Raw genomic sequence first — 26,649 nt, 5'->3', positions numbered from 1 at the left:
TTAGTAGAAACATGTGCTTTTGTAAGGTTTGCAAACACAAAAAATAGTTTTTTACTTAATATGACAGTATAACTGTCATACTAATATGACAGTTCTTTAAACATAACTCATAAACCAAACATGCAAAATGTTTAATAATGCCTGAAATAATGTATCTTTGTGAATTTTAGTAGAAACATGTGCTTTTGTAAGGTTTGCAAACACAAAAATTTGTTTTTTACTTAATATAACAGTATAATATGACAGTTATTTAAACATAACTCCTAAACCAAACATGCAATATGTCTAATAATGCCTAAAATAATGTATCTTTGTGAGTGTTACTATTATCATGTGCTTTTGTAAGGTTTGCAAACACAACAATATGACAGTAATGTTCTTAGAATCCTTAGATGATGCGAAAAAAGCAATACAAAATGTATTTAAACATAACTCCTAAACCAAACATGCAAAATGTCTAATAAACCTTGGCATGCTAACATGAACTACTCAACCCGTGCAAGATGCACACATGAGCGGTGTTTGCGCATAAATTCTACAGCGACCCCTGGTGGAATTTTGTAGGTATTGCAGGAAGGAACCAATGAAGATAAATGTGTTGTATATAAGAATATGTATGCTAACTTGTGCTCATATTGAACAAAGCAGCGTGTGAGACATTTATTATGTTGCAACACGTGCCATTTCCTGTTCTGTGGTTATCATCACAGTTTTATAGCATTGCTGGAACCCCTCTGTGGCTGCATTACAAGAAAGCCAAAGAAGAGGCAAAACAAAGTCTGTTGTCTATCTGTTGTACCTACTAGGGTTGTCCATATCCAATATTGATATCGGTGTAATATCATCAAATTAACATACTGTATGTGCTTGCATGTAAGATGTGCAATATAATGACCTTACGTTCTTCACAAGTGTATGTAAACTTTTGACCACGACTGTATATTGACAATGGTAGTATCGGTACGATACCAAAATCGGGCGCCCCTATTATTAAGTTAAAGTTAAAGTACCAATGATTGTCACACACACACTAGGTGTGGCGAAAATTATTCTCTGCATTTGACCCATCACCCTTGATCACCCCCTGGGAGGGAGGTGAGGGGAGCAGTGAGCAGCAGCGGTGGCCGCGCCCGGGAATCATTTTTGTTGATTTAACCCCCAATTCCAACCCTTGATGCTGAGTGCCAAGCAGGGAGGTAATGGGTCCCATTTTTACAGTCTTTGGTATGACTCGGCCGGGGTTTGAACTCACAACCTACCACTCTAATTATAGAGGACAGCGCTCATATCTGACATTCAATTGACACATTTAACATTTACTCGTGCTCATCTTTGTTTCCAGGATGTGCCTTCCTGACATACTGTGCACGTGAGTCAGCCCTCAAAGCCCAGAATGCATTGCACGAGCAGAAGACACTGCCCGGGGTGAGTGCTGCCTTTGTTCAATGCCAGCTCACATGTATGTTCAAAAAAAAAAAAAAAAAGCGTGGGGGATGGGGGAATACTTTGTTTCGACACACACTCGCAGACACGGTGACGCAAGGGAAAATAATTCCCAACTTCCCCTTTTAGCAGATTTGCTCCAATCAAAGTCGAGGGAGCTGCTCTCCCGTCGATGTTGCGCATGTACTTCCATCTTTGCGACATGGCACCGCCATGAGGCTTACTCTATGTTTCCCTTTCAATAAATGACTATATTAGCATGGCAGGTGTGCTGCCAGTCTCTGGAGCTAAATTTGCCATGACAGCCACGTCTCTATAATAAGTGAGGAGGCGAGGAATGACTGAGACTGAGTGTGCGCCCAACTTGACAACGCTTCCTCTTTTACCAACAAGACTTCATCGCAGCCTCCCCTTGTTTCCTTTTTTCTTATTTTAGTGTTAATCGCCATCCTTCGCTTCTTTTTCCAAGCCCGCCTCCTCAATGGCTATTTTTTCCTTTTTATTACAATTTTCCGCACAAACTGATAAGTGTATTTTTGTATACTATTTGAGTTTATTTCATTATGATGTCTGATAGTATAACATATTTTGGTAACACTTTAGTATGGGGAACATATTGACCATTAATTAGTTGCTTATTAACATGCAAATTAGTAACATATTGGCTCTTAATTAGTCATTATTAAGTACAAACCCCGTTTCCATATGAGTTGGGAAATTGTGTTAGATGTAAATATAAACGGAATACAATGATTTGCAAATCATTTTCAACCCATATTCAGTTAAATATGCTACAAAGACAACATATTTGATGTTCAAACTGATAAACTTTTTTTTTTTGCAAATAATCATTAACTTTAGAATTTGATGCCAGCAACACGTGACAAAGAAGTTGGGAAAGGTGGCAATAAATACTGATAAAGTTGAGGAATTTTCATCAAACACTTATTTGGAACATCCCACAGGTGAACAGGCAAATTGGGAACAGGTGGGTGCCATGATTGGGTATAAAAGTAGATTCCATGAAATGCTCAGTCATTCACAAACAAGGATGGGGCGAGGGTCACCACTTTGTCAACAAATGCATGAGCAAATTGTTGAACAGTTTAAGAAAACCTTTCTCAACCAGCTATTGCAAGGAATTTAGGGATTCCACCATCTACGGTCTGTAATATCATCAAAGGGTTCAGAGAATCTGGAGAAATCACTGCACGTAAGCAGCTAAGCCCGTGACCTTCGATCCCTCAGGCTGTACTGCATCAACAAGCGACATCAGTGTGTAAAGGATATCACCACATGGGCTCAGGAATACTTCAGAAACCCACGGTCAGTAACTACAGTTGGTCGCTACATCTGTAAGTGCAGGTTAAAACTCTCCTATGTAAGGCAAAAACCGTTTATCAACAACACCCAGAAACGCAGTCGGCTTCGCTGGGCCTGAGCTCATCTAAGATGGACTGATACAAAGTGCAAAAGTGTTCTGTGGTCTGACAAGTCCACATTTCAAATTGTTTTTGGAAACTGTGGACGTCGTGTCCTCCGGACCAAAGAGGAAAAGAACCATCCGGATTGTACTATGCGCAAAGTTGAAAAGCCAGCATGTGTGATGGTATGGGGGTGTATTAGTGCCCAAGACATGGGTAACTTACACATCTGTGAAGGCGCCATTAATGCTGAAAGGTACATACAGGTTTTGGAGCAACATATGTTGCCATCCAAGCAACGTTACCATGGACGCCCCTGCTTATTTCAGCAAGACAATGCCAAGCCACGTGTTACATCAACGTGGCTTCATAGTAAAAGAGTGCGGGTACTAGACTGGCCTGCCTGTAGTCCAGACCTGTCTCCCATTGAAAATGTGTGGCGCATTATGAAGCCTAAAATACCACAACGGAGACCCCCGGACTGTTGAACAACTTAAGCTGTACATCAAGCAAGAATGGGAAAGAATTCCACTTGAGAAGCTTAAAAAATGTGTCTCCTCAGTTCCCAAACGTTTACTGAGTGTTGTTAAAAGGAAAGGCCATGTAACACAGTGGTGAACATGCCCTTTCCCAACTACTTTGGCACGTGTTGCAGCCATGAAATTCTAAGTTAATTATTATTTGCCAAAAAAAAAAAAAAGTTTATGAGTTTGAACATCAAATATGTTGTCTTTGTAGTGCATTCAATTGAATATGGGTTGAAAAGGATTTGCAAATCATTGTAGTCCGTTTATATTTACATCCAACACACTTTCCCAACTCATATGGAAACGGGGTTTGTAGATCACCCGCAATGTACCCCCCAATATAAAGCATGCACATGCTACTTAGAATGTGTTATTTGAATTATTGAATTATTCATGATCTCAGACTGCATTTCAAGTCTTTATGCTATGAATGTTCTCCCGTTTTGTTTCCGTTTTCTTGTGCTTTAAGCTGACGTTTTTTTCCCCCAGCTACGTGGCTGTATCGCATGTGCATATTGACACAAGCGTGAAGTAGCAGGCAGTCGCCATAGCAACGCAGACGCAACCACCCTGCCTCCTGTTCTTTTGCACTGTGTCATTTCATAACTGCTAGTGTGGAGAGAGAGAAAAAAAAAAAAAAACCAGGCCACTGTTTATTGGAGATTTTAGGGCCAGTTTGGCAGAACGCGAGTAGAATTGTGACAGAACTAATCCCATTGTTAGCGTGACAGTAGTGTGACCTTCTCGACCCCCCATAGGGGATCAGCAGGTCCCATGGCTCGTCATCCCTCCTCCTTTTTTTTTTTTTTACCCCACCAGCTCTTTAAACTGTGATGAACAAGCTTATGTGTTCTCAAACCCCTCCAGCCTCCCTACTACAACAGTCACTGCTTCAAAAAAAACAAAACATCTGATTAGCTCCACACAGACCAGACCTCGCCACTCCTGCTACCAGCTGTGGCGTAATTGTCATCTAATTGCACCTGCACTGCCCAAGAATAATGGCCGCCACATCTCATGGTCAGGCCTGTGCGAGAGAAGAAAGAAACAGCGAGGCTCTGAAGAAGCGCGGTTGTGCACTTCATCTCTTTTACCCTGCACAGATGCATCAGATAAAACCACACATGATATTAGCATTACTCTCACATTTGACTGTTTACATTTGCTAAATAAAAACTAAATGGTCAAATTTAGAGCACCCACAGGTATGGTTGTACGGTATACCGGTATTAGTATAGTACCGCGATACTAATGAATCATTTTCGGTACTGTATCGTCTCTGAAAGGTACCGGGCCCGCGCCCGTGTCGAAGTCACGTCGTGTCATTGCAGGTTTACAATCAGAGGAGCATGTTCGGCAGCGCACAATCACGGAGTACTTACAAGCAGACACGGTGTGTAGACAGAAAAGGGAGAACGGACGCATTTTGGCTTAAAAACTGACGATAAAGGTGAAGTTATAACACTGAAATGCCCTCAGGAAGAGGTGCTTTAAAGGCCTACTGAAACCCACTAGTACCGACCACGCAGTCTGATAGTTTATATATCAATGATGAAATCTTAACATTGCAACACATGCCAATACGGCCGGGTTAACTTATAAAGTGACATTTAAAATTTCCCGGGAAATATCCGGCTGAAACGTCGCGGTATGATGACGTATGCGCGTGACGTAGTCAATTTAACAGAAGTTATGGTACCCGGTAGAATCCTATACAAAAAGCTCTGTTTTCATTTCATAATTCCACAGTATTCTGGACATCTTTTGCAATTTGTTTAATGAACAATGAAGGCTGCAAAGAAGACAGTTGTAGGTGGGATCGGTGTATTAGCAGCGGACTACAGCAACACAACCAGGAGGACTTTGTTGGAGAGCAGACGCGCTAGCCGCCGACCTCACCTTGACTTCCTACATCTCCGGGCCGCCAAACGCATCGGGTGAAGTCCTTCGTCCTTCTGCCGATCGCTGGAACGCAGGTGAGCACGGGTGTTGATGAGCAGATGAGGGCAGACTGGCGTAGGTGGAGAGCTAATGTTTTTAGCATAGCTCTGTGCGGTCCGGTTGCTAAGTTGCTAAGTTAGCTTCAATGGCGTCGTTAGCACAGCATTGTTAACCTTCGCCAGCCTGGAAAGCATTAACCGTGTATTTACATGTCCACGGTTTAATAGTATTGTTGATTTTCTATCTATCCTTCCAGTCAGGGGTTTATTTTTGTTGTTTCTATATGCAGTTAAAGCACAATGCTATCACGTTAGCTCGTAGCTAAAGCATTTCGCCGATGTATTGTCGTGGAAATAAAAGGCACTGAATGTCCATTTCGCGTTCTCGACTCTCATTTTCAAGAGGATATAGTATCCGAGGTGGTTTAAAATACAAATCCGTGATCCACAATAAAAAAGGAGAGTGTGGAATCCAATGAGCCAGCTTGTACCTAAGTTACGGTCAGAGCGAAAAAAGATACGTCCATCACTGTCTCTCAAGTCCTTCACTGTAACGTTCCTCATCTATGAATCTTTCATCCTCGCTCAAATTAATGGGGTAATCGTCACTTTCTCGGTCCGAATCTCTCTCGCTCCATTGTAAACAATGGGGAATTGTGAGGAATACTAGCTCCTGTGACGTCACGCTACTTCCGGTACAGGCAAGGCTTTTTTTTTATCAGCGAGCAAAAGTTGCGAACTTTATCGTCGATTTTCTCTACTAAATCCTTTCAGCAAAAATATGGCAATATCGCGAAATGATCAAGTATGACACATAGAATGGATCTGCTATTCCCGTTTAAATAAAAAAAAATCATTTCAGTAGGCCTTTAAGACATGGCTAGTCCATCCGCCGTCGGCAGTGTTTTAGCTACTTCTGAATCACTAATCCTCGTCTCCATGGCGACAAATAAAGTACGTTTCTCACAAGTATCATCCCTGCAGGACGAGGAATAGCTAAACATGCTTCACTACACACCGTAGCTCACCGGCGTCAAAATGTAAACAAATGTCATTGGTGGATCTACACCTGACATCCACTGTAATGATATCTAGTACAGGAACGTATCTAGTCGATGCTACTATGATTACGTCGATATTTTTTGGCATCACATCTTCTTTCGTTTTTTTTTTAATGTATATTATGTTTATAAACTCAGGAAATACATCCCCGGACACATGAATGGACTTTGAATATGACCAATGTATGATCCTGTATCTACTTGGTATCGGATTGATACCCAAATTTGTGGTATCATCCAAAACTAATGTAAAGTATCAAACAGAAGAATAAGTGGTTATTACATTTTAACAGAAGTGTAGATAGAACATGTTAAAAGAGAAAGTAAGCAGATATTAACAGGAAATGAAAAAGTAGATTAATAATCCGTTTTTACAGTTTGTCCCTCATAATGTAGACAAAATAATAGAATGATAAATGACACAATATGTTACTGCATACATCAGCAGGCTAATTAGGAGCCTTTGTTTGTTTACTTACTACTAAAAGACAAGTTGTCTAGTATGTTCACTATTTTATTTAAGGACTTAACTGCAATAATAAAACATATGTTTAATGTACCCTAAGATTTTTTGTTAAAATTAAGCCAATAATGTCATGATCTGTGGTCTGGATTATGTTTTTGTTATTTCTTGTTAGTTTTGGACTCTTTTATTTCCTGTTTGCGCTCCCTTGTTTGTTTAGTTACCACGGCGACTTATTAGTTTCACCTGCCTCGTGTGTACGGGACACGCACCTGCTCTAATCAAGAGACTATTATTTTAGCCTGCCTTTGCCAGTCAGTCGGCCTGGCGTCGTTGTTCGATTCATGCCGTGTCCACGTAAGTCGTGTTTATTTCATGCCACAGTTTCGTGTTTGTTCCAAGCCATAGTTTATGCTGTTTGTTTCATGCCACAGTTTCATGTTTGTTCCAAGCCATAGTTTATGCTGTTTGTTTCATGCCACAGTTTCGTGTTTGTTCCAAGCCATAGTTTATGCTGTTTGTTTCATGCCACAGTTTCATGTTTGTTCCAAGCCATAGTTTATGCTGTTTGTTTCATGCCACAGTTTCGTGTTTGTTCCAAGCCATAGTTTATGCTGTTTGTTTCATGCCACAGTTTCATGTTTGTTCCAAGCCATAGTTTATGCTGTTTGTTTCATGCCACAGTTTCGTGTTTGTTCCAAGCCTTAGTTTATGCTGTTTGTTTCATGCCACAGTTTCGTGTTTGTTCCAAGCCATAGTTTATGCTGTTTGTTTCATGCCACAGTTTCGTGTTTGTTCCAAGCCATAGTTTATGCTGTTTGTTTCATGCCACAGTTTCATGTTTGTTCCAAGCCATATTTTATGCTGTTTGTTTCATGCCACAGTTTCGTGTTTGTTCCAAGCCTTAGTTTATGCTGTTTGTTTCATGCCACAGTTTCGTGTTTGTTCCAAGCCATAGTTTATGCTGTTTGTTTCATGCCACAGTTTCGTGTTTGTTCCAAGCCATAGTTTATGCTGTTCGTTTCATGCCACAGTTTTGTGTTTGTTCCAAGCCATAGTTTATGCTGTTTGTTTCATGCCACAGTTTTGTGTTTGTTCCACGCCGTAGTTTATGTTTGTTTACCTCATGCCCTGCCAAGATTTCTTGAGAAGATTAAAATCATCTCCTACCTCACGCTGTCGTCCGGAGTTGTCCGTTCTACATTCCCGGGAGAACGACCCCGCAGTGAGCCGCAAAACCCCCTCGTGACAAATAATGCAATTTTTTTGTGGTCCCCTTTGTTTGGAAAAGTACCGAAAAGTATCGAAATAATTTTAGTACCGGTACCAAAATATTGGTATCGTTACAACACTACCCACAGGCTTTGTTTTAAGCTGTGGGCCAGGCTAATTACAAAGGTTGATAAATACAATATTTTGTCATATAAATATGTTGAAACGAATCAAGTTAATTAAATTAACAAAGCATGTATTTACTTTATATTATTTATTCCTATTTTATACACTACATAAACATGATTTCAAACATTTCAACATACGTTTTTTTACTTGGTTTGTAGCCTCGTCTTCCATTCCTCCAGTGATAATTTTACCTGATAACGCCACTTCAGATACTTAACAAATGCTGTTTATTTGCCACACTGGTAGTAATGATTGTTAACTTTGGGGAGCGGCTCCTCACCGTGTATGGCGATCGTTAGCTGTTAGCCACCAAAAATAAATAAAGTGTCAGCCAGAGAAGATGGCCGGTCACGTACTTTTTCGCGAAAATCGGCTGAAATGTATCCGTGGCGCATCCCGAGAGTTAAATGATTATCTGGAGCTGTTTGTGTGCAATTTCCGCAATCAGCAGCGTTCGATATGACAACAACAAGGCTGAAGATGGCAATGAAAGGCCTTTAGTCAGGATTAGATAAGACACTAGCATTTTCATTCTGGGGCAGGAGCAAACACTTGTATTGTCTAACAACAGCAAAAGTAATCTGCTTTTTTGCAAATGTTGTTTTGTGTGTAATCTAACGCACTACCCGGTTTGACTGGCTGATAGGGGTGCGAATCTTTTGGCACCCAACGGATCAGTTCCGATCCCTGGGGTGACGATTTGATTCAGAGTCGATTCTCGATTCAACCCATTTCTGGATACAAACCGATTCTCGCAATGTATTATTTGGTGTAATAATTATAATCAAACGTTTTCATAACAGGTTAAAAAATCTTCTTCTGGTTGCACAGAAATGGCATAAAACATATTTTTAAAATGTTGTTTTTTTGAAAATTATAAATTGACTTAGAATTTCAATGAATATGCATCAGATGTAAGTTGATTTTTTTATGCACCCCTATAAAATCCATTCTCGCAATGTATTATTTGGTATAATAATTATAATTTTCAAAACAGGTTACAGGTTAGAAGAGTTCCTTCTGGTTGCACGGAAATGGCTTGAAAAACGTCTTTATAAAAGGGTATTCTTTTTTAAAAAAAATATATATATATTTTTTTAATCAATCAGTCCAACAAAATAACACACAATATTACCATAATAATACAATTCCAATTCCAAAAGCAAACCCGGCCCAGCAACATTCAGAATAGCAATCAACAGAGCCATTGAGAGGACACACAAACATGACACAAAACAATCCAAAAGTAGTCAAACAAAAATGAATGATATCAGCAGCAGTATCAATTTTAATAAGAATTCCAACATAGCAGTGATTAGAAATCTCTCATTTACATTATCATCACAGACATTTATAAAAAATAAATAAATAAAAACATTTAAAAAATGAACAACAGTGTCACCGTGGCTTACACTTGCATCACATCTCATAAGCTTGACAACACATTGTGTCCAATATTTTCCACAAATATAAAATAAGTCATATTTTAGGTTAATTTAATAGTTAAAACAAATTTAAATAATGGATCCCATATGCCGATATATGACTCATTGTTATCTAAACTAAATGCAGTTTTTTCTACTGATATCATCTCCATAGCTTGTGTATACCAGTCAGCATGTTAGACTAACATCTATACACTTTTTTTATTTTACCGTTTTTGTTATGATGCATATTGAAAGACATGTATTATTTTTTAATTGTATTTTTTTTTTTTAATATATATATATTTTTTTTAATCTATTTTTGAAAATAATGAATTGATTTAGAATCGGGATGAATAAAAATCATGATCCGGATGTAAATAGATTTTTTTGTGCACTTGCTGTGTTAAATATGCAATCAGATCAATGTGCAGGACACATTGCTTGATATAATAAAATATATTTTACGGTTTATTGTATCGGGTATTATATTATATATATAATATTATACAGATTATGTTTATACACTACCGTTCAAAAGTTTGGGGTCACATTGAAATGTCCTTATTTTTGAAGGAAAAGCACTGTACTTTTCAATGAAGATAACTTTAAACTAGTCTTAACTTTAAAGAAATACACTCTATACATTGCTAATGTGGTAAATGACTATTCTAGCTGCAAATGTCTGGTTTTTGGTGCAATATCTACATAGGTGTATAGAGGCCCATTTCCAGCAACTATCACTCCAGTGTTCTAATGGTACAATGTGTTTGCTCATTGGCTCAGAAGGCTAACTGATGATTAGAAAACCCTTGTGCAATCATGTTCACACATCTGAAAACAGTTTAGCTCGTTACAGAAGCTCCAAAATTGACCTTCCTTTGAGCAGATTGAGTTTCTGGAGCATCACATTTGTGGGGTCAATTAAACGCTCAAAATGGCCAGAAAAAGAGAACTTTCATCTGAAACTCGACAGTCTATTCTTGTTCTTAGAAATGAAGGCTATTCCACAAAATTGTTTGGGTGACCCCAAACTTTTGAACGGTAGTGTATATATCGTGTATTTGTACTTTATGTCTTTATGCTTTATATATATTATATTATATATACTTTGTATTTATACTTTTCATTGTCTGGGGCCGCGAAAGGCACAGATTCAGTGGAAAAGTACTTTTTTGAAATATTCATGTTGGTTTGGACTGGTGAAAGATGCAGTTGAATGCTGATTGAATATTTGCATCATCCGCAGACTCTTGTATGGTTTCTCAGCTCATAAAAGGGCTGAAACCTACATTAATCCAACGCTAAAACAAGCGATTATTAAACAGTAACGCCATTTGTCACAGCTCTACTCATCTGCGGTCCATTAGCGACGCAATATATTGCCCTTCATCAAAACTCACTTAGCGGAATTCATATTTGCCACAATGCCCTGCTCTTTGTTATTTAAGCGCAATCACTATTTATCCCTTTGACAAGTGAGAAAGTGTTTTTCGCCTGTGCAGCCAGGGGGAGGGGGCGGCGGCGAGAGTGGGCAGGTGTTCACACTAACACAGTTTAATGAGGGGTGTATTGCTTTGTGTCGCTTTGCTTTTGTGAAGCGTGCACTCACACATGTGCATAGATCACGCTAGTATGGAGGTTGTATTTGGGGGGGGATGGACTGTGCAGTGTGTTTAAGCCAGCCGTGTCTGAGCAATGGACTGTCTCGGAGTGGAACATGTGACTCATGTGTGACATAATCATGCAAGCAGGCACGTGCACACATAGGGCCCTATGGGTGCCTGAGCCCCTGCCCTTTTTTTGCCTCGTCTTAAAAAGTGCCCTCTGCCTGTGTGTGTGTGTTTTTTTTCTTTTCTTTAAACAACATTAATAAATTCCTGTCAGGGATGTAAAAAAAAACAAACAAAAAAAACAGCGGTACAAAAACTCCACGTTTTCTTGTAATACCGGGTTGTTTGAGCCTGCCGCTTCCTTTAAACGTTTAGCCCCTCCTCGATCTGCGGGCTGCAGCCAGGGGTTACTCAGACGTGACAGTGGAGCAACTTGAACATGTGAGTTATGGTCTAGTCGCCGTCCATTTATTCAGCATCTAATATGGGTAATATTTCAGAAAAACGCTGTATTATTCTTTTAGTCAATGTGTCAGCTTCTGTTTTTGCCGGACGTCGGAGCACGGCGCATCAATTGAGCACGGCACATCAAGTCCGCACAGAGCAGAGCGGATCGTGCGGGACAGGAAGTAATGTACAAAATAAAACACCGGGTTAATTTTCAAAATAAAATGCACGTTTACGGCGGATCACATTTCTCTCACAGTAGAGTTTTAGACATAAGGTTATTGTGACTTTGCTATTACTGTGTGGGTTAACAAAATAATAATAATAATAATGATAATAATAACAATAATAATAAGAAGAACAATGATAATGATAATAATAATAATTATTATTATTATTATTAATAATAATAATAATAATTTCAGCATTCTGGGGATATAAGATGTAGGTTATCTGTTAGGAATATTGCCATCTGTATTTAAACTTGATTCATGTTGATTATGCCTGCAGCCCAAAGCCAAAAAAAGAAAGGATACAGCCCTCTACTGGCCCCTGGTCCATATTTTTGGCCCTGTATTGCGTTTCAGTTGTTTAGTCTGAGCATTAAGTGGGAAAGACCATCAGTTACAACTTGATGGTGTTTTCATCAAGTTAAGGGAAGAAGGACAGATTTTCACATTGAACTTTTTTCCATTTGGGTATTTATTTTTGTATTTTTTTTCAAAGTTCATGTTGCACTGTTCAATGTTCAATATTAAAGTGCTTATCTTTAACAAAAAATAGCCTAATAATAAACCAGTGTTTTGTTGCTTTTCCTGTCTTCCAAGCCTATGATAATGTGAATTAACTCATTATGACCATAATTTGTTGACACAAAAGAAATGGCAATCACTTTTACCTACAAAGGACACACAGCTAAGTAGTTCGCTTCCTATTAGCAAATTTAATTTTACATTAATTTCCATATTGTGTAAAGGACCAAAAAAAAAATTCCTGCCCTTTTCTGACTTTGAGCCCCTGCCCCTCTATAGTCATGTGCACGTCCCTGCATGCAAGGTTGTGCATAGTCTTAAATAAATGCTCTTTAAATACAAAAAAATGGTCCTCGGGTTCCGAACAAGCTTTAAATTAACACTTAAAGGGGATCTGCTGTATGATGATTTAATCTGCATGTAAGATAATATGTATAGGATATTCTCTGGTGTACATTTTGCTCCACGGTCACTTTTATAACCCGTCTGTGGAGTCTCTCTGCAAGGCGTTTGTTTTTGGTGGCGCCTGCAGCCTCTTCAAAAATGTATCGTTTGAAAATGTACAGATTAAATATTGTAGTCATGGTCGCTGGTTTTTCCCCCCAGACAAATATACGGAAATAAACATTGCATAGATTCACCTGGTCACAGCAAAAGGTACTCAACTCTGTTCGATTCAGAGAGTGCCTAAAAATAAGATGCTTTTAGCAACATTTACATGTTGCATGTCGGTGTTGTTATGCTCATGCCAAGATTAGATGAAAGTATTACTTCATCCTACTTTTTTTTGTGTTTCCTTATAGCCTAAAACAGAGGGGGAGGAGCCCCACTCAAAATGCAGGAACCTTATGATTTGACGCTTTGACATTGTTGAACAATAGTGTCCAACATTGTTTATAAGTTTGAAAAAAAGAAAAAGAAAGTATATAAATATATATGTTATAGTTGCCGTCGCTATTTTTTTTAGACACGGTCAAAATTAAAGTTTGATTGATTAATTGAACACTAGTATACAACATTGTTTATAAGTCAGAAAGAAAAAGAACAAATCAACTGTACACTGTTTAAATATATATATTAAAGTAATCTCCGCTATTTTTTTTGTAGACACAGTCATTATTATACTGAAATAAGCAATGTATAGATTCACTCGGTCACAGCAATAGGTACACAACTCTCCGATTGATAAAAAAAAGCTGCTTTTTGCAACATTTATGTCGCACCACCACCTCGGTGTTGTTATGCTCATGCCAAAATTAGATGAAAATAATACTTTATTGTACTTTTTTTTTGTTTCCTCATAGCCTGAAACAGAGGGGGAGGAGCTCCACCCAAAATGCAGGAACCTTATGATTTGACCCTTTGACATTGTTCAACAATAGAATCCGACATTGTTTATGAGTTAGAAAATAAGAAAAATAAAGTACACTGCTTAAATATATATATATTATAGTCGTTGCCGCAATTTTTTTCCAGACAGGGTCAAAATTAAAATTTGATTGATTAATTGAACACTAGTATCCAACATTGTTAATAAGTCAGAAAGAAAAAGATACATTCTAGACCAGTGGTCCCCAACCACCGGGCCGCAGCCCGGTACCGGTCCGCGGACCGATTGGTACCGGGCCGCACAAGAAATAAAAAAAATTTTTTTTTTTTTTTTTTTAATGAAATCAACATAAAAAACACAATATATACATTATATATCAATATAGATCAATACAGTCTGCAGGGATACAGTCCGTAAGCACACATGATTGTATTTATTTATGTAAAAAAAATAATATATACACTACCGTTCAAAAGTTAGGGGTCACCCAAACAATTTTGTGGAATATCCTTCATTTCTAAGAACAAGAATAGACTGTCGCGTTTCAGATGAAAGTTCTCTTTTTCTGGCCATTTTGAGCGTTTAATTGACCCCACAAATGTGATGCTCCAGAAACTCAATCTGCTCAAAGGAAGGTCAGTTTTTTAGCTTCTGTAACGAGCTAAACTGTTTTCAGATGTGTGAACATGATTGCACAAGGGTTTTCTAATCATCAGTTAGCCTTCTGAGCCAATGAGCAAACACATTGTACCATTAGAACACTGGAGTGATAGTTGCTGGAAATGGGCCTCTATACACCTATGTAGATATTGCACCAAAAAACAGACATTTGCAGCTAGAATAGTCATTTACCACATTAGCAATGTATAGAGTGTACTTCTTTAAAGTTAAGACTAGTTTAAAGTTATCTTCATTGAAAAATAAGGACATTTTAATGTGACCCCAAACTTTTGAACGGTAGTGTATATATATATATATATATTTTTTTTTAAATACACCCCCCCCCCCTTCCCCCCACCGGTCCGTGGGACAAATTTTCAAGCGTTGACCGGTCCGCAGCTACAAAAAGGTTGGGGATCACTGTTCTAGACTGTTTAAATATATATATTAATGTCGTCGCCGCTATTTTTTTTCTAGACACAGTCAAAATTATACTGAAATAAACACTGTATAGATTCACCCGGTCACAGCAATAGGTACACAACTCTCCGATTGATTCATGGAGTGCATAAAAAAAGCTGCTTTTTGCAACATTTATGTCACACCACGTCAGTGTTATAATGCTCATTTTTTTATCTTTATAGCCTAAAACAGAGGGAGAGGAGCTCCACCCAAAATGAATGAACCGTATGATTTGACCCTTTGACATTGTTCAACACCAGTATCCAACATTGTAACAACATTTATAAGTCAGAAAAAAAAGTCATCATAGGCCCCTTTTAAGTCACCCACAATGTACACAAAAACACATGAAGGACATAAAATACAAATATAAGAATTAAAGATGTCCGATAATGGCTTTTTTGCCGATATCCGATATTCCGATATTGTCCAACTCTTAATTACCGATTCTGATATCAACCGATACCGATATATACAGTCGTGGAATTAACACATTATGATGCCTAATTTTGTTGTGATGCCCCGCTGGATGCATTAAACAATGTAACAAGGTTTTCCAAAATAAATCAACTCAAGTTATGGAAAAAAATGCCAACATGGCACTGCCATATTTATTATTGAAGTCACAAAGTGCATTATTTTTTTTAACATGCCTCAAAACAGCAGCTTGGAATTTGGGACATGCTCTTCCTGAGAGAGCATGAGGAGGGGTGTATATTATAGGGTCCCGGAAGAGTTAGTGCTGCAAGGGGTTCTGGGTATTTGTTCTATTGTGTTTATGTTGTTATGGTACGGATGTTCTCCCGAAATGCGTTTGTCATTCTTGTTTGGTGTGGGTTCACAGTGTGGCGCATATTTGCAACAGTGTTAAAGTTGTTTATACGTCCACCCTCAGTGTGACCTGTATGGCTGTTGACCAAGTATGCCTGGCATTCACTTGTGTGTGTGTGAAAAGCCGTAGATATTATGTGATCGGGCCGGCACGCAAAGGCAGTGCCTTTAAGGTTTATTGGCGCTCTGTACTTCTCCCTACGTCCGTGTACCACTCCGTACAGCGGCGTTTTAAAAAGTCATACATTTTACTTTTTGAAACCGATACCGATAATTTCCGATATTACATTTTAAATATCGGCAGCCCGATATTATCATACATCCCTAATAATAATGAAATAAAATGATAATAAAGAAGAGAAAACCATCCATTATCTTCAACCCTTTTATGATTTCACATCAGTACCTCGCTTGCTGCTTCATCATTACCCTCAGCAGCTTCACTGTTAACCTTACAGTTATGCAAATTAACACCAGCCTTAAACGCATAAACCCTCCCTTAATGGACATAAACACTTCAATTAATGTATGACACTGACACCAGAAGAGCCTGCCGTACGCTCGGGAGACATATTGAAGTGCAAGAAGTTAACTAATAAGCGAAGGTATCCTTCCTCAGCTGTTGCTGTAGCGGCACACACACCGTATTCTTCCACCAGTGAACCTGCTTATGTCGACGCTCCTCAGACTGGCTACAGGATGTTGACGTTAGCGGGTTCCGCTTCCTTTCTTATGCCATGTTTTTATATCTGCTGGAATTGACGCATTTAGGCAATGAAATGAACACGGTGAGCTCTTGGTTATTGCTTGTTAGGGCCTCCTGTACTCTTGCTTTGTATGTATTAAAACACGTGCAAACAACAAACATTACACATTACATTGTAATTACATGACATTACAACATTATAACAAACATCTACTGAAATTGTGCACGGCGGATTTTGTCTCTTCAGTGAGCAAAATAAGGCGCGCAATCTATTTAGCGTCTGTCTTCAAGCGTATGCAGAATCAATCAATGTTTATTTATATAGCCCTAAATCACAAGTGTCTCAAACGACATCCTCGGTACAGAGCCCACATAAGGGCAAGGAAAAACTCACCCCAGTGGGACGTCGATGTGAATGACTATGAGAAACCTTGGAGAGGACCGCATATGTGCTGAAAATGATGGAAAGCGCCACTCTACTTAGCAACTGACGCTGTGGTTAAAGTTGGAATAGCCACAATTAGAGATGTCCGATAATATCGGCAGGCCGATATTATTGGCCGATAAATTCTTTAAAATCTAATATCGGAAATTATCGGTATCGTTTTTTTTATTATCGTTATCGTTTTTTTAATTTTGTTTATTTTTTTATTTTTTTATTAAATCAACATAAAAAACACAAGATACACTTACAATTAGTGCACCAACCCAAAAAACCTCCCTCCCCCATTCACACTCATTCACACAACAGGGTTGTTTCTTTCTGTTATTAATATTCTGGTTCCTACATTATATATCAATATATATCAATACAGTCTGCAAGGGATACAGTCCGTAAACACACATGATTGTGCGTGCTGCTGGTCCACTAATAGTACTAACCTTTAACAGTTCATTTTACTCAAGACTTTACTAAAGACTAAAGATTTTATTAAGGACAATATAACATACATCCATAAAAGTGCAATATATTTATCTGTACAGTAATCTATTTATTCATTTATAAATATTAATCTGGACAGTAATCTATTTATTTATTTATATATATTTATATATATTTATTTATTTTATATATATTATTTATATATATTTATTTATTTATAAATGCACCTTATTGCTTTTTTATCCTGCACTACCATGAGCTTATGTAACGAAATTTCGTTCTTATCTGTGCTGTAAAGTTCAAATTTGAATGACAATAAAAAGGAAGTCTAACTCTACTAATTTTCATTATTACTAGTTTCTATGTAACTGTTTTTATATTGTTTTGCTTTCTTTTTTATTCAAGAAAATGTTTTTCATTTATTTATCTTATTTTATTTTTATTTTGTTTTTTAAAAAGGACCTTATCTTAACCATACCTGGTTGTCCAAATTAGGCATAATACTGTGTTAATTCCAGGAGTGTGGAATAGCCTTCATTTCTAAGAACAAGAATAGACTGTCGAGTTTCAGATGAAAGTTCTCTTTTTCTGGCCATTTTGAGCGTTTAATTGACCCAACAAATGTGATGCTCCAGAAACTCAATCTGCTCAAAGGAAGGTCAGTTTTGTAGCTTCTGTAACGAGCTAAACTGTTTTCAGATGTGTGAACATGATTGCACAAGGGTTTTCTAATCATCAATTAGCCTTCTGAGCCAATGAGCAAACACATTGTACCATTAGAACACTGGAGTGATAGTTGCTGGAAATGGGCCTCTATACACCTACAGTATGTAGATATTGCACCAAAAACCAGACATTTGCAGCTAGAATAGTCATTTACCACATTAGCAATGTATAGAGTGTAGGGATGATGTTTGATAAGAAATTATCGAGTTCGAGCCTATTATCGAATCCTCTTATCGAACCGATTCCTTATCGATTCTCTTATCGAGTCCAGATAGGTTGTGGTGTATGGAAAAAACACACAATATTTGGTTTAACAAAAGCTCACTTTTATTATATAAGAAAACAATTTAATCTAATAAATAAATACATATTGACTGTTAAACCCCTAAAAAAATAATATAAAATAAGTAAATATTGACTGTTGTTACCCAAAGTATATTAAGTGTGATTTTTCAGAAAAACAAATATATACAGTAACACAAAAACAACCTGTCTCTGTGATCACTATAGGTGTATAAATAATAATATAGTGTTAAATAAAATCAGTCCCTTGTGCACAAAACTGAAAATAATACAACTCTCCAAAAAGTGCAATTCTGCTGCTATTTGACATAACTGTTTGTTATGATGCTTTGACATTTTTGCACTTTATTTCTTTATTGAAAGAAAATTCTATGAAGAGAAAAGTTGTTTGCAAATGTGGTTACAATGCTAAAAATGAAAAGTTAAAGCTAAAAAAAGAAATACACTTTATTGTGTTAACATTCTTTATAGGGGGAAAAATGTTATGAGCTGCCAGGGAATATAACAACTACACTACCCAGCATGCAACGGGACTGACGAGCATGCGCGGTAGCCCCGAAAAGTGTTGTTGCATGTCGTCACACGGTTAGCTTATGAGCACGCTGTGAAAGTAAACGTCAAGAACTCAGCCAACACGCCTCGTCTGCATTATTTATAATTAGAAAAAAACAACACATATACAGTGTGATTTTGTTTTGTTTACAAGGAAAGAAAAACAAAAGTTAAAAAAGGGAGATCATGTCATATATGTTGTATATATATGTATGTGCTGCGATTGCTTTAAGAACGTTGCGACAGCTGCCGTAAAGGAGGTGCGTTGCTAGCCTGGTTGCTATGTTTGCGGTTGGTCGTAAAAGTGTTCGTCATGTGTTTGTACAATGCTAAAATCTCTCAGTAAAGTTATTCATTGGATTATACCTTTTGTTTTGAACTTTATTACACCTTGCAGCGCTTTTTCCCGTCCATTTTTTTCCTGCTTTCCCTATCTGCGCCTAATGACTGAGCTACGTGACGCCATTTCTTGTGAATGTCACACGGGGCATTTCTGGTCGGGACGGGATTCGTTCCAAGGGATTCGAATAAAGAACCAACTCTTTTTCTTTACTATAGTGGTCTCGATAACGGGTACCGGTTCTCAAAAAGGGATTCGAGTCCGAGGACTCGGTTATTTTCTTATCGAACAACCGGGAAAACCGGTTTCGAGTATCATCCCTAATAGAGTGTATTTCTTTAAAGGCCTACTGAAATGATTTTTTTTTATTTAAACGGGGATAGCAGATCTATTCTATGTGTCATACTTGATCATTTCGCGATATTGCCATATTTTTGCTGAAAGGATTTAGTATAGAACAACGACGATAAAGATTGCAACTTTTGGTATCTGATAAAAAAAAGGCTTGCCCCTACCGGAAGTAGCGTGACGTAGTCAGTTGAACATATACGCAAAGTTCCCTATTGTTTACAATGATGGCCGCATGAAGTGAGAGAGATTCGGACCGAGAAAGCGACAATTTCCCCATTAATTTGAGCGAGGATGAAAGATTTGTGGATGAGTAAAATGCAAGTGAAGGACTAGTGGGGAGTTGAAGCTATTCAGATAGGGAAGATGCTGCGGGGGTGACCTGATATTCAGCTGGGAATGACTACAACAGTAAATAAACACAAGACATATATATACTCTATTAGCCACAACACAACCAGGCTTATATTTAATATGCCACAAATTAATCCTGCATAAAAACACCTGCGTGTTTGTTATGCTAGCTCCTAGCTCCTCTGCTAGCTCCTAGCTCCATAGAACACGCCAATACAATTCAAACACCTGATCAACACACACAATCACTCAGCCCAAAAGACCGTTCACCTAACCCAAGGTTCATAAAGCTTATATATTTTTAAAAAGTTACGTACGTGACGCGCACGTACGGTACGGTACGTGTTATGCTAGCTCCTAGCTCCTATGCTAGCTCCTAGCTCCATAGAACACGCCAATACAATTCAAACACCTGATCAACACACACAATCACTCAGCCCAAAAGACCGTTCACCTAACCCAAGGTTCATAAAGCTTATATATTTAAAAAAAGTTACGTACATATGCAAAAAAAAGTTGCGCACATACGGTCAAGCGATCAAATGTTTAGAAGCCAAAGCTGCATACTCACAGTAGCACGTCTGCGTCTTTGTCATCCAAATCAAAGTAATCCTGGTAAGAGTCTGTGTTGTCCCAGTTCTCTACAGGCGTCTGTGTATCAAAGTCAAAAGTCCTCCTGGTTAGAGTCTCTGTTATCCGAGTTCTTCCATCTTGACTGCATCTTTCGGGAATGTAAACAAAGAAGCGCCGGCTGTGTACTGTTGTGGCTGACTACGTTAGAAAAATACGTCCATTTCGCACCGACAACTTTCTTCTTTGCTTGCTCAGCTTCCTTCTTCATAATGCAATGAACATGATTGAAACAGATTCACGAACACAGATGTCCAGAATACTGTGGAATTATGAAATGAAAACAGAGCTTTTTCGTATTGGCTTCAATGTGGAAGGCATACCCGTGTTCGCCGGGCTACGTCACGCGCATACGTCATCCTCAGAGGCGTTTCGAACCGGAAGTTTAGCGGCAAATTTAAAATGTCACTTTATAAGTTAACCCGGCCGTATTGGCATGTGTTATAATGTTAAGATTTCATCATTGATATATAAACTATCAGACTGCGTGGTCGGTAGTAGTGGGTTTCAGTAGGCCTTTAAAGTTAAGACTAGTTTAAAGTTATCTTCATTGAAAAGTACAGTGCTTTTCCTTCAAAAATAAGGACATTTCAATGTGACCCCAAACTTTTGAACGGTAGTGCATATCGTATCGGTTGGTATCGATATCGGTTGATATCGGTATCGGTAATTAAAGAGTTGGACAATATCGGAATATCGGATATCTGCAAAAAGCCATTATCGGACATCCGTAACTGCCATCATAGTGCAGTCTACACGTATCTCTTATGTGTGACTGCCTTCTACTGGTCATTTCACAATGTACCAAACAAAATAGCTTCGAGGTCGGCCAAAATTATTCCGTACATTCCGTACTGTCGAGTTTTGAGGGGAAAAAAATGATTTTTAAGTGCGCCTTATAGTCCGAAAAATACGGTCGTCAAATATGCTTAAAAAACACAAAATGTCAACGATGTGGTGAACCCGTAATATTTGAAGTGCGATGTGGCGAGATACGACTGTAACTAAAATGTGAATGTGCGTGCGCGTCAGTGAGTGTATGATGAATGCGTCTGCGCTTAAACGCACATGAAGTCATTAGCATATGCATATAAAGAAAGGGTGACAACAACAAAGGTCAGACATTGCTGCAGTGACTCTAATGATGAATATAGATTGGATTTTTGGAGGTGTGAATTGGAGTCAAATTGGGCACATGAAGGGGGGGCCATGAGGTGTGACATAGTGGGGGGGTGGGGTGTGTGGTGTTTATCATCTTAAATACAGACATCTGTTGTGGGGGGATGTTTGTGTGGAAGAAGGGAGCACGGCAAAGTGAGATCTTAGGCGTCAGGCTGGTAATGCGTGTGTGTCCGCGCATGCCACGCTGGAGTTAACACGGCGTAAACAAGGTCCGATTGAAAAACGAGAAGGACTTATCTGTGCTCACATACGATATTTCTGTGAGCGAAATGTGTCCAAACGCTCCGTTCTGTTCCCGCTGTGCTCTGCTGGGTCCAGGCAAACTTGGCATGAATATTTAACTCAGAAGACGTGAGAGTTTTTTAGTTTTTTTTTTAATGTGGCACTTGTTTTTTGGGATACTACTACAGTACTCATACTGATATGGTGTGATTTATTTCCACTAAATCCACTCAAACTTTTTTTAATCAACTTAAAAAAAATGTGGCATAATGACCGACATTAAAATGACAGTAGCGTACTAGGCATACGTAGTCGTTAAAACAAGGCAGATATTTTATTTAACAAGGCCACTGTAACATTACGCACAGTTTGAACGGTAACACTGTGTTTGAATATAGGAAAATAAAACACTGTACTTTAACCAAGTGATTCGTTTGGCGTACCACTACATGGAGCCTGCGTTTCTGGGTGATGGCTTTTGAACTTTGCGCCTATAACAATCCGGATGGTTCTTTTCCTCTTTGTTCCACAGTTTCCAAAAACAATTTGAAATGTGGACTCGTCAGACCACAGAACACTGTTCCATCTTAGATGAGCTCGTTGGGCCGAGTGAAGCCAGCGGCGTTTCTGGGTGTTGTTGATAAATGGCTTTCGCTTTGCATAGCAGAGTTTTAACTTGCACTTACAGCTGTAGCGACCAACTGTAGTTACTGACAGTGGTTTTCTGAAGTGTTCCTGAGCCCAGGTGGTGATATCCTTTACACACTGATGTCGGTTTTTGATGCAGTACCGCCTGAGGGATGGAAGGTAACGTTGGTTTGTGTCCTTGCTGCTTACGTGCAGTGGTTTCTCCAGATACTCTGAACCTTGTGATGATATTACAGACCGTAGATGGGGAAATCCTTAAATTCCTTGCAATAGTTCGTTGAGAAATGTTGTTCTTAAACAATTTCTTCACACGTTTGTTCACAAAGTGATGACCCTCGCTCCATCCTTGTTTGTGAATGACTGAGCATTTCATGGAAGCTGCTTTTATACCCAATCACGGCACCCACCTGTTCCCAATTAGCCTGTTCACCTGTGGGATGTTCCAAATAAGTGTTTGATAAGCATTCCTCAACAAATTCCAAATGATCTAATATTTGCAAAAAACAACAACGTTTCTCGTTCGAACGTTAAAGGCCTACTGAAATTTATTTTTTTTATTTAAACGGGAACAGCAGATCCATTCTATGTGTCATACTTGATCATTTCGCGATATTGCCATATTTTTGCTGAAAGGATTTAGTAGAGAAAATCGACGATAAAGTTCGCAACTTTTGCTCGCTGATAAAAAAGCCTTGCCTGTACCGGAAGTAGCGTGACGTCACAGGAGCTAGTATTCCTCACAATTCCGCTTTGTTTACAATGGAGCGAGAGAGATTCGGAGCGACAAAGCGACGATTACCCCATTAATTTGAGCGAGGATGAAAGATTCGTGGATGAGGAACGTTAGAGTGAAGGACTAGAGAGGCAGTGATGGACATATCTTTTTTCGCTCTGACCGTAACTTAGGTACAAGCTGGCTCATTGGATTCCACACTCTCTCCTTTTTCTATTGTGGATCACGGATTTGTATTTTAACACTAGAAGTCCCAGCATTTTTCTGTCTACCTAGAAGACCCAGAGAGGGGTCATTTGGTAATGTTATGGTAATGAGGCTGTTAGGGGCAGTTTGTCTAGGTAGACAGAAAAATTATACATGTGGGAAATGCCGAAAGGAGCAATGGCAGTGCCAGGATTGTGAGTGACTGCTCAAATGTATGTCAGTCACGTTTACATGGACATGGTTTTTCATTCTTTGTAAATATGCTTTTTTCTTTGTAAATTTTTTTTTTTAAACTATTTTTGGCACACAAAAATAACAATTGCTTCTGCAACAACCCTCCACACCAAAACTGGGAAAACAGTTGCTTTTTCATTCTTTGTAAATATGTTTTGTTTTGTATTTTTTTTAACAATAAATGTCAGAGTGTTGATCCCTTCATTCTGTTGATCCTTGCAAAAACACACACAACCTACCTCAGAACTAAAGCTTGAGCTGTAAGGTCCCCTCCCCCACACAGGCTCAAGTGGCCCCCTGCCGTGTGCCACTAACAGCCACATTTTCATAACAAAAGGAGTGTCCACAGGGGGGACTAGGGGTCAAATGACCCTCTTGTGTGTTTTCTAGGTAAAAATGTCAATTGACCCTTCTCTGGGACTTCGCGTGTTAAACCGCCTCGGATACTATATCCTCTTGAAAATGAGAGTCGAGCACGCGAAATGGACATTCACAGTGACTTTTATCCCCACAACAATACATCGGTGACACACTTAGCTACTGAGCTAACGTGATAGCATTGTTCTCAAATGCAGATAGAAACAAAATACATAAATCCCTGACTGGAAGGATAGACAGAAGATCAACAATACTATTAAACCATGGACATATAACTACACGGTTAATAATTCTCAGCCTGGCAAAGCTTAACAATGCTTTTGCTAACGACGCTGAAGCTAACTTAGCAACTTAGCAACTGGACCTCACAGAGCTATGATAAAAACATTAGCTCTCCACCTACGCCAGCCAGCCCTCATCTGCTCATCAACACCCATGCTCACCTGCGATACAGCGATCGACGGCGTGACGAAGAACTTCACCCGATCATCCGTGGGGTTGGCGGCTAGCATCGGCTAGTCGTCTGCTTTTCAAGTAAGTAGTCCTTGTTGTGTTGCTACAGCCAGCCGCTAATACACCGATCCCACCTACAACGTTCTTCTTTGCAGCCTCCATTGTTCATTAAACAAATTGCAAAAGATTCACCAACACAGATGTCCAGAATACTGTGGAATTATGAAATGAAAACAGCTTTTTGCATAGGATTCTACGGGCTCCGAATACTTCCCTTGCCCTCGTGACGTCACACGCATACGTCAGCATAATAAAACGTTTTCAAGCGGAAGTGTGGCGGGAAATTTAAAATTGCACTTTATAAGTTAACCCGGCCGTATCGGCATGTGTTGCAATGTTAAGATTTCATCATTGATATACAAACTATCAGACTGCGTGGTCGGTAGTAGTGGGTTTCAGTAGGCCTTTAAGTATCTTGTCTTTGCAGTCTATTCAATTGAATATAAGTTGAAAAGGATTTGGAAATCATTGTATTCTGTTTTTATTTACGATTTACACAACGTGCCAACTTCACTGGTTTTGGGTTCTGTAGATCATCTTATAACAAATAGTAACTTTATTAACCTTGTATTTTAGTCTGTAACAGAAAAGACTTCAAGCGCATCAATTTGCCTGAACTTTAAAAAAGTACCTATATTTAAACTATTAACGTTTTTTTGACCAACTTTCATTTCATTTTCATTTTTCATTTGTAGTTTCATTCATTAAAATCGAACAAAAAACAATCAGCATAAGATAAAATTCAATTATGAATGAAAAGGAGCAGAAAGAAGTTAAAAACGTATATCTTCCCCCTATTTACAAGTACAGCAATTGCCTTTCAATCAATCAATCTAACTTTTTTTGTATAGCCCTTTTCATACATACTAAATGTAGTACATAGTGTTTTAAATTTAAAAACATCATGTTCGAAATAAACTCAAACTCAAACTCAAACTCAAACTCATTATACACATAATAAAAGTCATGTAGAAACATATTTGGCTGCGAGCCCGGAAGCCAAATGTTCATTTCACAACAAATAAACCAAATGAATGACGACATCATTTTACTCAGTCGTATCTTTTCATCATCATGATACAGAAATCATTTTGCGTTGTTTTGTTCCACTGTCGAGCCGCTTCCAAAAACGCCAAAGCAGGCCTCAAACAGATTGATGATTAATGCTTCTTTCTTTCCATTGTCACTGTTCTAAAACTGGAGCCTTTTGTTCTGAAACCTTAGCCATTTGATGATGAACAATACAATTAAATCCACTTTAAATAGATCAGCAACATTAAGTCAGAAGCACGATATATAAAACACTTTAACCTAGGAAACAAAAATGAGTAAAAAAATGTGTGCTGATTTTTTTTTTTTAAATCAAAAATAATGAAGTCAGTATTAATGGCGACAATGAGCTAGTTGCTAGCTGCACGGCTTTTCTAAGTGGAGTTTAACACGCGAAGTCCCAGAGAAGGGTCAATTGACATTTTTACCTAGAAAACACACAAGAGGGTCATTTGACCCCTAGTCCCCCCTGTGGGCACTCCTTTTGTTATGAAAATGTGGCTGTTAGTGGCACACGGCAGGGGGCCACTTGAGCCTGTGTGGGGGAGGGGACCTTACAGCTCAAGCTTTAGTTCTGAGGTAGGTTGTGTGTGTTTTTGCAAGGATCAACAGAATGAAGGGATCAACACTCTGACATTTATTGTTAAAAAAAATACAAAACAAAACATATTTACAAAGAATGAAAAAGCAACTGTTTTCCCAGTTTTGGTGTGGAGGGTTGTTGCAGAAGCAATTGTTATTTTTGTGTGCCAAAAATAGTTTAAAAAAAAAAATTTACAAAGAAAAAAGCATATTTACAAAGAATGAAAAACCATGTCCATGTAAACGTGACTGACATACATTTGAGCAGTCACTCACAATC

At 38.5% G+C, this 26,649-nt stretch overlaps 1 protein-coding gene across 6 annotated transcripts in view; it reads left to right on the top strand.

The window, feature by feature from the left end:
* The window catches only part of LOC133636252 (CUGBP Elav-like family member 3), a 120,581-nt gene that overhangs the window by 14,062 nt on the left and 79,870 nt on the right, over positions 1-26,649 (top strand). For all 6 annotated transcript variants that reach the window (XM_062030066.1, XM_062030065.1, XM_062030067.1 and 3 more), the window contains one exon: positions 1,343-1,425. In XM_062030066.1, the coding sequence (XP_061886050.1) occupies positions 1,343-1,425 (83 nt within the window). The remainder of the gene's footprint in view (positions 1-1,342; positions 1,426-26,649) is intronic.

The sequence above is a fragment of the Entelurus aequoreus genome, linkage group LG20 (genome assembly GCF_033978785.1).
Source record: "Entelurus aequoreus isolate RoL-2023_Sb linkage group LG20, RoL_Eaeq_v1.1, whole genome shotgun sequence".
In the NCBI taxonomy this organism is placed as follows: Eukaryota; Metazoa; Chordata; class Actinopteri; order Syngnathiformes; family Syngnathidae; genus Entelurus; species Entelurus aequoreus.
Note: the sequence above shows the minus strand (reverse complement) of the source record. Positions and strands in the feature narration are given on the sequence as shown.